General features: G+C 40.3%; 1 protein-coding gene across 1 annotated transcript; it reads left to right on the top strand.

The window, feature by feature from the left end:
- Positions 1-10: 10 nt before the first annotated feature.
- Positions 11-15,039, top strand: ZRANB2 (zinc finger RANBP2-type containing 2). The gene is made up of 10 exons (XM_081193867.1): positions 11-208; positions 2,763-2,815; positions 2,906-3,014; positions 4,024-4,106; positions 5,407-5,483; positions 5,944-6,087; positions 8,989-9,161; positions 10,763-10,843; positions 12,256-12,417; positions 12,885-15,039. Exons 1-10 carry the CDS (start codon positions 153-155, stop codon positions 12,946-12,948), a joined length of 1,002 nt encoding a protein of 333 aa, XP_081049993.1. The 5' UTR covers positions 11-152; the 3' UTR covers positions 12,949-15,039.
- Positions 15,040-16,869: the final 1,830 nt, after the last annotated feature.

The following is a 16,869-nucleotide window of genomic DNA, read 5'->3' as shown; positions in this document are numbered from 1 at the left end:
GGCAACCCCATCACCCCGCAAGGACCCCCCTGGGGTCCTCACCCGAGGCCCATTTGCTGGCAGTGGCGCAGCAGCCCCCCTCCGCTTCGTGTCATTCCGGGGAGCTGAGGGGAAGGAGCGGGCAAGACACCGGGCCGAGCCTGCCTTCCGAAATGTCGACCAAGAATTTCCGCGTCAGCGACGGCGACTGGATCTGCCCGGACAAAAAGTGAGCGGAGGAGGAGGAGGAGGCAGCGAAGGGAGAAAGGCCGGGCGGGCGAGGGAGAGGCCTGGGGCGGGACGCGGGCAGCAGTGAGGCCTCGGCCCCCGTGGTGTCGCGGGGGCCGGGGAAGCGAAGGCGCGGGCGGGCGGAGGGAGCGCGCTTTTTTCTCTCTCACACACACACGCCGCTTTCCTGGGGAACGGAGAGGTAGGCCGCTGCTGCTGGGCCCGCTTTCCCTCAGCCCCTTTAATGGTCCTTTTGTCCAGCGGCGAGGCGGGGAGAGGGATGGATGGAGAAACGCGCGTCTTCGCTTTGCCCGTTGTTGTTGCCGTTGCCGCCGGTCGTCCTCATGAGCTGCTTCGTTTCCCCCTGCAGAGTATTCCTGCCTGGGGGTGAAAACCCGGGAGTGGGGAGTTTCCGGCCGTTCATTTGTTTGTTTATTGAGTTTGTATCCCACCTTTCTTCTAACGTTCGGCCTCATTGCAAGGGCCAGGGCTGTAGTGAGTAATAAATAATAATTAATAATTTATTACAGTATTATTATTTATACCCCAGCCATCTGGCTGGGTTTCCCCAGTCACCCTGGGCGGCTCCCAACAGAATATTAATAATAATTATAAGAATAAAGTGATAAAACATTTAACCCATGAAAATAGGGACAGCCCAATTCCATAACGATCATTTTTGATATTTATACCCCGCACATCTGACTGGGTTGCCCTAGCCACTCTGGATGGCTTTCAACATAAATAAAAACATAATGAAACATTAAACATTTTTTTAAAAAGAACACTTCCCTATACAGGATTGTCTTCAGGCACCTCAGGAGTCAGATAACTCCATACGCTTCAACATTTCTCCAATGCTAATAGGGACATCCCTAAGGAAAAGTAGGACATTCTGGGATCAAATCAGAAATTGGAACAGCTTCTCTAAATCAGGGATGTCCCTGGAAAATTGGGACACTTGGAAGGTCTGCAGTGAAAATAGAGACATCCCCTCCAACATTTTTCCACTGAAAATAGAGATGTCCTATGGAAAAGTGGAACATTCCAGGATCAAGTCAGAAATCCGGGACTGTCCCTGGAAAATAGGAACACTTGGAGGATCTGTGAAAGGGAGATAAACTTTGAAATTTTCTCCACGCAATGTGTAATTCTGTACATCTTTTATCACATGCCCCCTTTTCCTTACTCATCTCTTTTTTCTTTTTCTTTTGCACTGCCATTCTGGCAAAGCAAGTTCAGCAGAGTTCAGTGGGGTTTAGGCTCAATGTGCAGGGTTGCTGCCTCTTAGTGGATGCTTTTCTGTTCGGAATGTGCTGCATTGCCTTTTGAAGCAAAGCAGCTATGTTTGCTATGAGGGATGCATGGGATGTTCTGTGGATGTTTTTTGACAATTGTTTTAGGAAACCTGGCAGCCTTAAATTGCCATAGCACTAGAAAGTTATGGGGTAACGACAATCATAATGTCTGCAGAAATGAAAGATAAATGTGCCAATCTCTGTTGGAACAAGTTCAAATTATTACATTTTCGAATCTCATGCTGGAACTAGCTAAAATACCGTGTAGTAGTGAGCAAGCTAAGAACTTGAAAAGGCATTGGTGGGAAACTGTATTGTTCAGCTGTTTACACGTTTTTATCACTCATTGTGTGTGTTTCAGATAGTATTTTAAAAAGCCAGTGAATTCTAAACACTTAACATATACTGGTATAAAACATATAAAATTGAGTCATTGGCTGTGCTTATGCATTGCTGAGCCATGTTTTGTTTTAAACATAGCTTGTTCAACAAACTACAGATCACCTCACCAGTGAGGAAACAAGCTCCACCTTTTTCTTTTTGCTTGCTTTCAGCTGCTTTTGCTGGGTTCAGGTATAGTGCCTAGCATTTGTTAAAACAGCCCTGGTCCATAAGCCAACAACAAATCAGTTCTTTGGTTGTCCTTGAATATTTCCACCACACTTGCCATCTTTTCCTGCCACACCAGTGTAGTGTTTTGAGAACCCTTGGACTACTGCAACCGACTACAACTCTTATAATCCTTTAAATTTGGCAGTTTAGGCTGACGCTGATTGCAGCTGGAGTCCAGCAACATCTGAGCATCACAGGTTCACTGAGCTAAAACATGCCAGCTATAAAGCATTTTTAATATATACAAAGCTTGTGAAAGCCCTGTTGCCCCAGTGCCTTATTTAGAAGATGACCATTATCTTGCCAGAGGTAGTACAAACTCAATTTCAGTAACGGTGTTATTACTGAAATATTTAGGTATAAAATCACACAGTTGTAATGTTTCTAGTGAGTTATTAACATACTGTGTTGCATACCTTTTGCATGGGAGAAGAATATTCAAAAAGTTAATGAGGTGCAAGCAACATGAATATCTTAAGACTGACTCTATATTTGTGTTTAGAAATTTAGTTTTAAAATGTAGACTGCAATCCTAAGCATACTAACTGGAAAAAAATCCCATTAAACTCTGTAGAACTTTAAAGTTATTGTTTAGTATCATGTTTAGACAAAATGGCTCTTCAGTTATGTTTCCTTTTTTTGAAGGTGTGGAAACGTTAACTTTGCTAGAAGAACCAGCTGCAACAGATGTGGTCGAGGTAATTATAAGTTGTGCTTCTTTTGAGAGGGAAATTTATTGCAGAAACTCCAATTTATAATAAATTGTCTGAATCTTGTTAACCTTTCAGAAAAAACCACAGAGGCCAAGATGATGAAAGCTGGGGGAACTGAGATAGGGAAGACGCTTGCTGAAAAAAGCCGTGGTCTATTCAGTGCTAATGATTGGCAGTGTAAAACGTATGTTTATCCTAAAGCTCTAGTTCATTTCTAATTTCTAATAAACGTGTGCTTTTTCTCTTTTAATATCTAATTGTCTATTTTTAGCTGTCTGTTTTTCTTCCTTTTCTTTATTATCCGCATGTATTTCCTACTTTTTATGCAAACCAATCCTATGTATACTCAGAAGTAAGTCCAACTGTATGCATAGGATTCCAGTGTTATGCTTGTGCTACTGCCATATTATTTACAACCACATGCATTATAAAAATATTAAAACATTAAAAATTCAACTATAAATTCTTTAGTTGGCAGCACTAAATATTTTAATTTCCTCTTCATTCTTAAGCACTCTTTTTGCAATTCATATTGGAAAATAAAATGGACCTAAAGGTTTTCATATAGCCTGAGATAAAAGTGCCACCATGTGATGCCTATTGAAAGTCAACTTTCTGAATTTATAAGCATTTATTTGTATTAGTAATTTAGTCTGAATTAAGTGGCATCAGTTGATTGGCATCTGTTTCTCTTCTCCTTTCCCTTATTTCACTGACATCATATGGGAACTGCATAATTGCACTACAATTTGTATGTGGTAGAAGAGTATTTCCCCAAACTTCATTTTGCTGACCCGCAAAAAGAAATCAGTTTGGTTGCCTGCTGATTCGAAATATAGGGTTTTGCTTGCTTTTTCTTAATTGTACTTTGTTCAGATGCCATCCAAGTAGGAGAATAGGTTTGTTGCGTATGTTGTTGGAACTGTTTTCACTACACAAAACAAGTCTTCACCAATGTATCTGTTGTAAAAGGAGATCATTGTTGTCAGTTCTGTATTTTGATTAAAAGTTGTTTAAATATCAGTGATATTCACTATTGTAAACTTAAAGTATCTTGGAAGTAATAAAATGACTCCTGTAGGTCTTAAAAATGGGTTTTAAAATTTGAGGTATTGACTAGTTTAATTTCTTAATTTTTGAACCAATGTAGTTCCTGTATTTAAACTGTCAATCATATGTTTTTCTTCCCAAAGATGTGGCAACGTTAATTGGGCCAGGAGATCAGAATGCAATATGTGCAACACACCAAAATATGCCAAACTTGAGGAAAGGACAGGTATTTGTTTCAAATTATCTAAAATAATGTTTTTAGAAATACAGCACATGCAACCATATTCCCTCCTCCTTTGTGAGCAGCTTTTGTGATAAAGCAATGTTGAACTTTGGGAACTGTTGGCTTGGAACCAAAAGCATTCCACATATTGCTTGATTTTGCTTTTGCTTTAGCAATTTTCTCTGGGGTTGTGGCAATTTAAAGTTAAGTTTCTGAGAGATTTGGGTGTGTCCTGGAAAGAAAATGAAAATCTGCTGAAAGGGCACCAAAACATCTCTGTAGACCATAATGGTGAAATAAGAGATCCCAGAACTTCTTCAAGAGTTGCTGAGATTTCCAGACATCTTACTTCACATGTTTAGAGAACGTAGGTGAAGAGACTTGGCCTTGTTCTCAGCCCCCTTGTGTTGCTAATAACTAGACCCTTGAGATCTTTGTGTTAAGCTAGTTTTGGTTCTGTATACTACATTATAGCACTTGTCAATAAGTTAGCTTAATGTGCACACACACAACAAAAGGCCTTTGTCCCTCTGCCATACATAGCAAATACCACCGCAACATTGATCTACGTGTTTTGTCAATCCCCTCTTCCCAGCTCCACCAATGCTTAGCACATGCCCTTCCTCTGCCACCTCTCAGCACTAAGGAGTGCTCAGTATGAGAGTTACTGCTCCTCTCTACCATTGTATCCTTGCCTCTTGCAGACCATGTGGAGTAGGAAGGTGCAAGCACTCTGCAGAACGTAAGTGCTTGAGCTTTGAATACTGCCTCAAATTGAGAGGTGCGAGAGAGGAGGAAGCTTCTTCCTAACTTCAAAGGAAATGGGTGGCTGAAATGACTGCCACAGAGATGGACAAAGCAGCTGTGGAAGGGGGTCTCCAAATTCCAAGTGCAGGAAGAAAGCAGATGTCTTCATGGTCCTGTGCTTCATGGAAAAATCCTCTCTCCACTACCTAGTCAGTTTTGCTCAAGCATATCTCAGTTCTTGGGAGTGCTCAGCATGTGGGAAGCAACCATCACTATCTACTGAGTAGAGCACGTGCATACGCAACTCTCTGATCCAGTTGACTTTGGCTAGAAGTGACATGTACTTCCTGGTAGAGGCAGCAGCAGCAATTACACTGAGCACAACTTAACACTGAGTGGTATTAGACAAGCTTGGAAAAATTGGCACTGAGACTAAGTGACCTCTCTACTCTCTGCTGTAGAAAGAAACAATGTATAAAGAAAAAAAATAGTCTTCTGTGTTCTTATCTGTGTCCTTGTGTTTGCTTTTTGACATTTCTGAAACTTCTTTTTGCAGGATATGGTGGGGGCTTTAATGAAAGAGAGAATGTTGAATACATAGAACGTGAAGAGTCAGATGGGGAATATGATGAGGTAGGCAGTATGTACCTGGTGAATGTGTATGTAATTGTCAAGACTGAGTACAGGCAACCGAGGAGTGCATAAAGCCAAAACTGTGCATAGTCAATGGCAGGTGGGATTGCCAAAGTCTTTTTTCCCAGGCACTTGTCCCCTTTATAATTTTTCTCTTAAAAATTGCCACGCGCATAAAGCCGAATGAGTGCAACTTAAATGTGCATAAGTTGTAAGTTACGTATATAGCGGTAAGCTTCGTCCAAGTACTTAAAAGTAGTTCTGTAGATGTGGGTTGTGCAGGCAACCCCTGATTTGCCTGGGGGTTGCGTTCCTGGCCCCTGCGTGTATTGGGGTGCGTGTAAGCCCTCTCCACCCACTTTTCTGGCTGCTTCTGGGTTGCTGCAAAGTGCTTATGTATGATCCTGCATGCATTGAGCAACAGTACACTCTCTTATGAATACAATGTGACCTCTTGCAGTTTGGTCGCAAAAAGAAAAAATACAGAGGGAAGCCTGTTGGTCCTGCATCTATCCTAAAGGAAGTTGAAGATAAGGAATCTGAAGGAGAAGGAGAAGAAGAGGAGGATGAGGATGGAGATCTGTCAAAGTATAAGTTGGATGAGGTAAAACCATTCTTCTGTCTTGTTTCCTTTTTGGCTAAATTCACACAGCTAAACCTTGATTTGACTGCTGTTCAGAACTCATAGACGGCTAATGTGAGTGAACTAGCAATTTGGGAATTCATCCATTCTCTTGGTGCCTTCTCCCTGTGTTCACTGGCAAACAACAAACAAAGCATGGTTTTCCTTGCCCCTCCATAAAAAAAGAAGAAAATACTGAATCCAGTTTTGGAGTTGGCTATATTCCAAGACAGCCATAAAAATAAATATATTGGGGAGGTGTTAAGTATGACAGCATGTGCAAATTTTAAAAGTACTGCCTTTATTGAGAAGGTTCCTTTTCGGTAATAATAATAATAATAATAATAATAATAATAATAATTTATTATTTATACCCCGCCCATCTGGCTGGGTTTCCCCAGCCACTCTGGGCGGCTTCCAAAAGAATATTAAAATACTATGATACATCAAACATTAAAAGCTTCCCTAAACAGGGCTGCCTTCAGATGTCTTCTAAAAGTCTGGTAGTTGTTGTTCTCTTTGACATCTGGTGGGAGGGCGTTCCACAGGGAGGGCGCCACTACCGAGAAGGCCCTCTGCCTGGTTCCCTGTAACTTGGCTTCTCGCAGTGAGGGAACTGCCAGAAGGCCCTCGGTGCTGGACCTCAGTGTCCGGGTAGAATAATGGAGGTGGAGACGCTCCTTCAGGTATACTGGACCGAGGCCGTTTAGGGCTTTAAAGGTCAGCACCAACACTTTGAATTGTGCTCGGAAACGTACTGGGAGCCAATGTAGGTCTTTCAAGACCGGTGTTATATGGTCTCGGCGGCCGTTCCCAGTCACCAGTCTGGCTGCTGCATTCTGGATTAGTTGTAGTTTCTGGGTCAGCTTCAAAGGTAGCCCCACGTAGAGCGCATTGCAGTAGTCCAAGCGGGAGATAACCAGAGCATGCACCACTCTGGCGAGGCAGTCCGCGGGCAGATAGGGTCTCAGCCTACGTACCAGATGGAGCTGGTACACAGCTGCCCTGGACACGGATTTAACCTGTGCCTCCATGGACAGCTGTGAGTCCAAAATGACTCCCAGGCTGCGCACCTGGTCCTTCAGGGGCACGGTTACCCCATTCAGGACCAGGGAATCCCCCACACCTGCCCGCCTTCTGTCCCCCAGAAACAGTACTTCTGTCTTGTCAGGATTCAATCTGACAAGTTATATAGTTGCAATGAACTCATTGGGATCAACAGTACCCCACAAGGTAAAGTATATAAATGTATGAGAACAGTGTGTGGGGTCTACCTGACCCTACAGTTTTTTAAACATTTAAAAACAATATATTGTGCCATTAACATGTATGCAACCATAATGGTTACAGAAGTCAGCAAAGCAATAACCATTAGTTGTAAGTTAGCTGTAACAATAACACATAGATTGCACTCATATACCTGTTATTCAAGTCCCCTATGGCAGCCACCACATTTCACAACTGCAGTAATATGAAAGAAATGGTTACATGAAAGGTTGAGTACCTTTGAGATGATACCTGCACTTGTTCTTGGTGTGAGCAGTGGCAAGCCCTACCAGTTCTTAGACTGCCTTTCTCAACATCTCAGGCAAGTTGGCTATAATTTAGAAGCAGGTTCCTACAGGAGGCGGCAGTTCTTCACATAACCAGGTACTAACCTGTATGCCAAATTGGCATAGGATAATGTATGCTACAGGAAAAGGAAGCAGTGCCAGATGTGACCCCCTCGTATTGAATTAGTAAAGACAGCATATTAGGGTTATGCATGTGTCACATATGCACAAATGTGTGTGGACGCATGCACAGTAGCCAGCTGAAATACCCAGTTTTGACAACAGGCAAATACAGATGAATATATGAGAAATGCTTGTTCTTATAAAATTAATTTTTCCCTCAAGAGAAATTTTATTGCAACTTGACCATGTATGTTTCATTTTTTTTAACAACATTTTTCATCCTCAAATGAACTAGGAGCAACACACATTCAGTTATTTCACTTCATTTTCACACCTCTGTGACCTAAGTTAGGTTTCAGAGGCCACCTGGTCTTCGAGTTGCCATATTTCCAAAAATAAAAATCTAGACGAGAGTTGTTTAGCCTTTTTTTGTTTTAGCATACGTGAATCTGTTTACACATCGCCGTCCTCTCTACCCAAGTGCAGCCCCCTGTTCTTCTGCTGCTGTTGTGGAGTAGCTGCACGTGGCAGGTGGAAGGCTGAAGGTGACATTGTGTGCGCTCCTCCCAGCACCACAGGTAGACTGTGAAGTCACTGAAGCCCAGGCTGGTGAGGATGGGCGGCGGCAGTGGGGCGGGGCCGTCGCTGCCTCCATGGGGTGGCTTGACAGGGGTGGTCTTGATGTCTCCCGGGTACAGGACAACGGGCGTAGAAGGGCCTGACTTCTTGGGTATCCTGCACCACGACTTGCGCTTCTGCACAGTGCAATCCGCCGCCTTGCTGCCGTCGCTCTCATTGCCCGGAGGAGACACCTCAGGTGTGCGTGGCAGGGAAGTAGGCAGAACTCTGCAGCTGCAGTTTCTTTCCACACACGGCTTGTCACCCAAAAGTGGTCGCAACCCTGACCGTTGAACATTGTTGACATTTTCCAAGCATGATTCCCGGACATGTCAAGGTTTTCCCGGACATATGGCAGCCGTAGCTGGTCTGCTTCATGACCAAGTAAGGATTCCACCCAGGTTTCCCTGGACTCAGGCTGAAGTTTATTTTATTTATTTTATAAATAAAGGTAAGTATGTAGCAAGTTGTTTAACTGCACCGTATTACATTGTTTTGAGGCAGGACAAAGATACAGATACCATATAAATGAAATAGTTTTCCGAATGCTTTGTTTCTAACAAAAATAACTTGTTGGGGTTTTTTTCAGGATGAAGATGAAGAAGATGCAGATCTCTCAAAATATAATCTTGATGCTAGTGAAGAAGAAGATTCCACCAAGAAGAAATCTACAACTAGGCGCAGCCGTTCCAAGTCTCGATCTTCTCGTTCACGATCTTCATCTCGCTCATCCTCCCACTCAAGCTCAAGGTCTAGGTCCAGGTAAACGGGTACAGGTCAAGGGTAACGCCAGACAAAATGTCAGTATCTAACTTTCTTTATTTACATCTCTTTTGTGATTGATTTTTTTACTTTTTATTTTTCACGGTTTGAGTTAAGCTAATAAATCTTAGATAGCTAGCCTGCACAGGTAGTCTGTGCTTAAACTGAGAAAATTGCAGGTGCTCACTATAAATATCAGGGTACATGTTAGTGTAATAGTGTAAGTGAACATTTTCTTACTGACTCAAGTAAACTGTAGCTTATAATTTTAATTTTATATCTCTAAACAAACAGGGTTTCTCTGTCACTCTTGCTGGTTAGGTTTGTGATGGCACCGAATATTTGATACCAGTTTTTTGCTTCATCATAAGTACTCTTATATGCTACATTTCCATGGTGTATCAGTTGCAGGAAATGCTCTATGAACCCTGGCAAATACAACCATTCTTTGGTGACTTACAGCCTGGATAATCCAGTTAACAATGGTTATTTTCCCCCAGCATTCTGTATTCTCTGTGTTGGAGATCACCTTATGTATACAGGATCACCGTCCTGTATATAGAATGATACTATTGAGAGATGAAAATTCTACATAATTATTGCAGAACATTGAATAAATAAAAATATTTAATTTGTCAGTTTGCTGGTTGAAATTTTGGAGAAATGTAGTTTGGTACATAATTTTTGAAGTTATTGACACTCGTATGCCTTTTGGGTGCTAGTTAAACCACAAATGCAATTTTAATGTCAAATGTGTTTCCTAGTGGTTATGTTCTTTGAGAATAAACTCCTGGCAGGCAATAAAAATGTTTCCCAAGTGGAATTGAAATTTTGAGACAAACTTCTTCATTAATACGGAACAGTGCTACGGGAACACTTGTTAATTTGGGAATTGTGGAATCCACTGTGCCTCCATGTTTGGCTTATACATACATGCCAGGCGTCTTGAACTGCCCCTTCCTGAAAACAGTTGTTTGAAAAATAATTGTAGAATGTTCACTGGTCTATTAGAATAAATCTTTAACTCTTGCTTTCAGAGCATCCTAGCGTTTATTTTTTGACACAAATATAACATTGTAAGTTGGCTTCTTTACATTATTTACAATATCTGGTTTTCAATTTTGAGCCAAATATTTCTTACTAACTTTTAATGTTTAAAAGTAAAATTTTAGAATTTTTTGTATATGCAGCTTATAAACTGAGGTTAATAACTGATGATATTCTTAATATTTTATCTTTTATTGATCAGGATCCAAAGAACCCTGAAAGCCCATGAGGGCTTTAGGCTTGTATTTCTTTAATGACACTCCCTTTTTACTAAGTGGCAAACTGCTTTTAAAACTGTAGAATGTTTAAAAACCAGCTTGTGACATTGTATGGAAGTTAGGTATTCAAAGCAAAAATCTGTTCAACTAGCTTAGCACATTCTGCTTCTGTTAGCTTAAAGCAGCTTTTTGGATCCTGACCAACCGCTTATTAAATGCTGTGAAGGAAATAAAAATTACTTTCACTTCCAATACAAATTACACGGAAGAGTAGATTTCCATTTGATTCTTATATTTTTATTCACAAAAAAATTAAAATCCTTCATGTTGTTTCAGGTCAAGAAGCTCTTCCAGCTCAAGGTCAAGATCTCATTCCACTTCCAGAGAACGTTCTAGATCTCGTGGGTCGAAATCAAGGTGAATGAGGTAGCAACCTCTCTGCTTGTCAGAGAGAGAGAGAGAGGCGAAAAGATCACCAGAAATTGCTGTTTTATTTTGAATATTTTGTTCTCACATATAACTTTTGGTCAATGCAATAACAATAGTAATGAACTTGTTATAAAAATTGTTGTATCATAAATATACTTCACTGATGTAAAAGGCTTTAAAAACGTACCAGTCCTCTTTTCTGATAAATCTCAAACAACAGAGCCCAATCAACAGCACAAAGAGAGAGGGGTCTCTGTAGTTATGGACCTCACAAAACTTGCCCAAAGCAGAGTGGGAAATCCAGTTGGGAATATTGAATATGTGCGCTGGTCTCCCTCAGACTGCCCTGATATTTTGTGTGTGTCAATATGCACTAGAGGGAAAGTTAAAGGGTTGTACCCTATGACAGAGGAAGAGCATTGGCTTATGGTATACAGAATGTAGCAGCCAAATTGTTCCCAGGAGCAAATGTTAGTCCTTTACTGTGAGAGCTGCACCGGTTGGCTATTTACTACCAGACAGGTTTAAGGTTTTTGTGTTCATTCACAACTTGAGTTCAAAGTACTTTGAAGACCACTTAATTCCTTCTGCTCCACCTTGATCACTGAAATAGTCTGATGGGGCACTTTTGGTGGTTCCCCACGCCCCTGAGGTTCAATTGACCTTTACCAGGAACTGAACCTTGAATGTGATAGCCCGTGTATCCTGTGGAGTTCCCGCCATATAAAAGTCCATCAGGAGTAATCCCTGCTTTCTTTCAGACCCTTGTAACAGCCTTCTACCAATCCTTTCTTACTGATACTTTTACTGTTGAGTACTGTGCTTTATGTTGTATACTACCTTGTTATATTTTCTGTGAAGCTACGGTTTATAAAGTAAATGAAACACAATGTGTGAGAGCCAATGCAGTGTGCAGTCACATGTGCCTATGCAATGCGACTTCTGTATGTATATAAGATTATTGTGGCCGTACAGTCTTCTTAATGACTATACTTGTTTTCAAAGGTCTGTGAAATGCATACAGTTATGAAAAATGTCTAAACTAATGCCTCAGCCTTTTTCTTAATGTAGGGAATGTGAAAATGTTCATTTCTCACTTTAGACTTAAATTGTTTGCTGTTGCTGAGAAGCAACAATTGCATAAAGCTGAATAATTGCTTCTGCATTGGTCTTGATCATTATATGGTCAGTTCTGGTCAGTCTGTGAGTAATTTGCCCACAATCCCATATTGAGAAGCTCTTAAGGCAGAATTCTTATTGGCACAGCAGTAAGTATTTATGTCCTAATATAATTTCATTTTACATTTGCAGCGTGTGTTCTAGATTGGATATATATGTAGTAGATTGTTGCAACCTCGTTATTTATGCTAGGATTAAGTCTGATTTATTTCTTAATAAAGATCCAGCTCCAGATCCGTCAGGGGTTCTTCAACCCCAAGAAAAAGATCTTACTCAAGCTCTCGCTCATCATCTTCCCCTGAGAGAAGCAGAAAGAGAAGCCGATCTAGATCTTCATCTGGTGATCGCAAAAAAAGGCGAACGAAATCACTGTCACCTGAAAGGTTTGGGTTTCTGTAGAATAAGAATGGTTCTTTAAATGTTAACTGTGGAAGGGCTAGAAAAGGAACAGTATGTTTAAGTATTGTGTGTTTGAAGATAGCTGTTTTCATTTTTGTAGATTCCATTTATCCCAGCTGATGCCATTTCTTTTAAAAGATGGTCAAACTTTTTATTTAAATTTTTTCATATATCTACTTCTCACAAATAGATCAGAAAAAAATGTTTTTAAAGTCCTAAAGCACTCTTAGTTTATTTCTAGATTACAAATGAAGGTATTATTACCTAAAAGTTCTATATTGATGCAAACTGTGGAATGCGGTTATGATACAGAGATGAAGTCCAAATAATTGCATTCCCAGTTCATATATTCCCCATTTTCTTTCTCCCTCCCAATTCCCCCTCCCCAATGAAAATTGCTGCAATTCAAACTTACTTGTTTGCATGCTTTCTTCCATCTTTTATCTTGCAGACACCGAAGGTCATCATCTGGATCTTCTCATTCTGGATCCCGTACAAGTTCTAAAAAGAAATAATATATTAAAACTCAAACACACACGAAAATAGTCCACTGCATGAGACATTTTTAAGAAGTTGGTGTCTTACTTGGTCAGAAGTGCTAAATCCTGCTAGTAGAGGTGCATGTTTAATGGAAAACTGCAGCTATTTTAATTCATGAAACAAAATGTAATGAAATATTTTAAGCCATAAATTGCCTCCAGAAAGGTGAGTAGCATGACTTTTTTTTTCTAAGTGCCTGCCCCTTCTTGATTTGACTGGTTTGTTACTTCCCAGTTCTAAGACTCTGATTTTGTTGAAGAACTTTCTATGTTATGCTGCCATCCTGATTTGTCATATAGCCTTCATGTTTGCTAGTCACAAAACTACCAAGGGGACAGTTCATTTGATGTTAATATGCACTCTGGTTTCTAAACTGGTCCAGGCCACTCCTTCCCCACCACCAGCCATTCCTGCAAGGATCACAAAAGCTACTGTAGTATATCTTCAGATGCAAAACAAGAGATACTTCAGAGAGAGAACTGCCTTCCATAAGGAAGTGTTGTGCTTTCTAAGTGAAAGTAACTCAAACTAGAAAACAATTATTCTTTCAGTAGACAGGATCAAAGTAGACATGTAAGCTACCTTGTGTTGCTTCTTGGATAGTCAGCCAGAAACAAAACTTGGTTACAGTTTTGTCCTGATGCTGCATCTGTGAGTACTTTCTGGTGGCATGTAACTTCCTAAGTTTTTGGCAGCCACATCCTGGCTAATCAATAGCTCTGTTTTTGCTGCAGCACAAAATATATGCACAGCATCTAAAGGAATGTGTAATTTTCCTTCCTACTGGAGCTTTTCAGGCATCTCTCTCTGTATCCCTTCCCCAAAAAGCTGTTCCTGAAGTACTCTCTTGAGTCATTCAATTTTAGTACCAGAACTGGACGCTGGTGTGCCATCTCCCCCACCACCCTCAGTCACATGCATGGAATCTTTGGTTCATGCTAGAAATTGAGCTGCTAGTGTATATTAAGATACAATTAAGTACAGGCAATGGCCTTTTTGCGCACAAAGTACAAACGTGTGGGTGTACATCGCTGCAACCAGAAAGTGGCCAAGAAAGGGTGTGGGGCAGGGACATAACGGGCTTACACACACTCCGCTGATGCAAGCAGGGGTCAGGAACTCAGTCCCCATGCAAAACAGTTGTGCCCTGTACTAAGATCCAAAGCACTCAGATTTTGTGAAATGTTTTCCAAATGTGTAGAAATGTAATAACAAAATCAGTTTCTTCTAAGTCAGTAAAATTCAATTTACGCTAGAAAACTATATATTTATAACCCCCAGAAAACACTGTGACTCTTCTAAAGTATAAATGCTTACTTAAACAAATCACAAATCATTGCATATCTTTTTGGATGACTGTAAATTTATGGCTTAAAATGCTTCATTAAATTTGTTTTACTAGCAAATATTTGTTAAATACTGACCATTCTTAAGCTCCGTTTGCTTGGGAGAAATGTGTCTTCAGTGAGATCCCAAGGTAAGTATGTTAAGGAAGCTTAGTGGTTCTAGGAAAGAAGCTGTATATCTTACTTGTATATTGGATCATCTTCATTTTAAATCAAACTGCACAACAACAAATGGAGCAGAACTTGTCTTTATTTTATTTTTATTTTATGAACATCTTAATTTTTTTGGACTGATCAAAGACAAAGTAAAATGGTTTTGCTGTAGAAATATTTTGGATAAATTTTGCAGGAAAAAAATGCCCTGTAATCCTTTGTTGCTTTCTCTTAGGTATCTTTTCTTTTTCTTTTCTCTCTTCCTTTTTGCTAAGCATAGCTTAGGTTGCACAAGAACAAATAGTCTTTGTAACTGTGCCTCTGACTTCTTGAAAGTCTGTCTAAAAGTGTGAAAATCAGATTTGCTAGATGCTACATGTTAATTTAGTTATTCTTGTGCTTTGTATTCTGAAGTATTGTACCTAACAAGTTCTTAAACTCAGCAAATTATAGGTTAGAGATAACTGGGAAAATTATGGGTTTCATTTGGCTTGGATTAAAATGTACTGGTTTGTTCTATGACGATATAATTCTGTAGACATATGTAAATAAAGCATGTCAATCAAAGATGAAGTGTGCATATACTTGAGTTTTAAGTAACACCTGTCTGAATAATTTCAAAAATATTGAATATTCTACAAGTTAGTTCCATTTTGCATTCATATGGGTCTATTCCGAGTATTAATTTAGTTGGTTAAGATCAGAGAGATGTGTTATTTGCACTCCTTGGCTTGGCTCCTGTGCCTCTACAGTGGATTAACTAGCTAACTTTCAGCTTATCTACAGAAAGCAAAGCTCATCTTCCAAAACTGAAAGAGGTCTGTAAGAGATTGCATCATAGTAACCACCAGCAATAGCAGAGTTCTTAACCTTATGCTGCATGGTGTTATCATTTAAATATGCTTGCCTTCTATTCTTAAGACTTAAAAAAAATTACTTAGTGGTTTTTGGAAAGTGTAGTTTCTTACATGCTGCAATATCACTATAATGCCCCCCTGTGCTATAAGCAAATTCCCAGCATGCCCTTCTCAAGCACTTACTGTTCAGTTGGTTAATAGAACTGAAAATAAAAGAACATAAACAACTATCCTATTGTAGAAAGGGTTGGGTGCTAAAATAGTTAATGAGCAATTGAACAAGTCACCTTAGCCAGAGACCATGGCAGTTAAATGCCACACAAGATACAAGAAATACGTACAAAATATTAAGTAAACCTAGTATTAAAAAATCTGATCTAGAACAAATTAATGCGGCATTGAAATCAATAGCCAGCTTCCATAACTTCACTGTTCTTATTTGGGGAGCCTTCTGGCCCAAAGGGCAGCTGATTGTTGCTAGGTACAGGTTGTAAGGCTGTAAAAATTAAAACTACACACATGCTCGCTTGCTCACTCACACATAATTTTTTTCTTTGTTTTGCTATATAGCACAAAAGGGCAGTCATCCATAAACCAGAAGGCTTTATTCAAAGGTATTTTCTTTGAATAAGCAGTATATGCATTTTGTTATTAAGATATTGGGATAAGATTTCTGAGGAGTAGGGAAGGGGAAATGTTTCACACAGCAAAGGGAGGAGTTTCAATCCCATAGTATATATTCCCTTAAAGCTTTATCCCTAATGCTGAGATACTTATTAGACTGCAGCCAGCTTGATCAGGCCAGTTCATTCTCTCACACACCCCATCCTCATAACATAAACATTCTATGAAATTGTACACTTCGGGGGGGGGGGGGAACAGTCTATTATCATGTGGGTGAGAGTGTAGTTTATGTCCAGACCTGTTGTGGATGTAGGTGTGTAAATAGTGTGATGTGTGTCTGTGTGCATGAGAGTGGCTAGATGTGTGTGTTTGTATGTAAGAGCAGCTTTCACATTTCCCTGGGTGCGGGGGGATGTTCTAAAGAACCCATGATGTATAATCTAAAAAGGGCACAAGTACAGTGGTACCTCAGGTTAAGTACTTAATTCGTTCCGGAGGTCCGTACTTAACCTGAAACTGTTCTTAACCTGAAGGACCACTTTAGCTAATGGGGCCTCCCGCTGCTGCCCCGCCGCTGGAGCACGATTTCTGTTCTCATCCTGAAGCAAACTTCTTAACCTGAAGCACTATTTCTGGGTTAGCGAAGGCTGTAACCCGAAGCGTATATAACCTGAAGTGTACCACTGTATTGCATAAATATATAGGCTTCAACACTTTGGAAGTCCTAGAACAGGTTTTCCCAAATTTGGGTCTACAAATTTGGACTACAGTTCCCATCATCCCTGACCACTGGTCCTGCTTGCTAGGGATGATAGGAATTATAATCCAACAACAGCTGGAGACCCAAGTTTGTTGCTGCTCTCTGTGTTTTCCCCCATACAAGGTTCAATAAGGTGGAAAAGGCACCAGCATCAAT

Source organism: Podarcis bocagei (genome assembly GCF_964188305.1).
Source record: "Podarcis bocagei genome assembly, chromosome: 5".
NCBI classification, from domain to species: Eukaryota; Metazoa; Chordata; class Lepidosauria; order Squamata; family Lacertidae; genus Podarcis; species Podarcis bocagei.
This window is presented reverse-complemented; position numbering and strand designations above follow the sequence as displayed.

Excerpts from the sequence above, each read along its gene's own strand:
- ZRANB2 (XM_081193867.1), top strand. The coding sequence starts at position 153 with ATGTCGACCAAGAATTTCCGCGTCAGCGACGGCGACTGGATCTGCCCG. Across the intron at positions 6,088-8,988 it reads CAAAGTATAAGTTGGATGAG|GATGAAGATGAAGAAGATGC; the intron begins GTAAAACCATTC and ends GGTTTTTTTCAG. Across the intron at positions 10,844-12,255 it reads TCTCGTGGGTCGAAATCAAG|ATCCAGCTCCAGATCCGTCA; the intron begins GTGAATGAGGTA and ends TTCTTAATAAAG.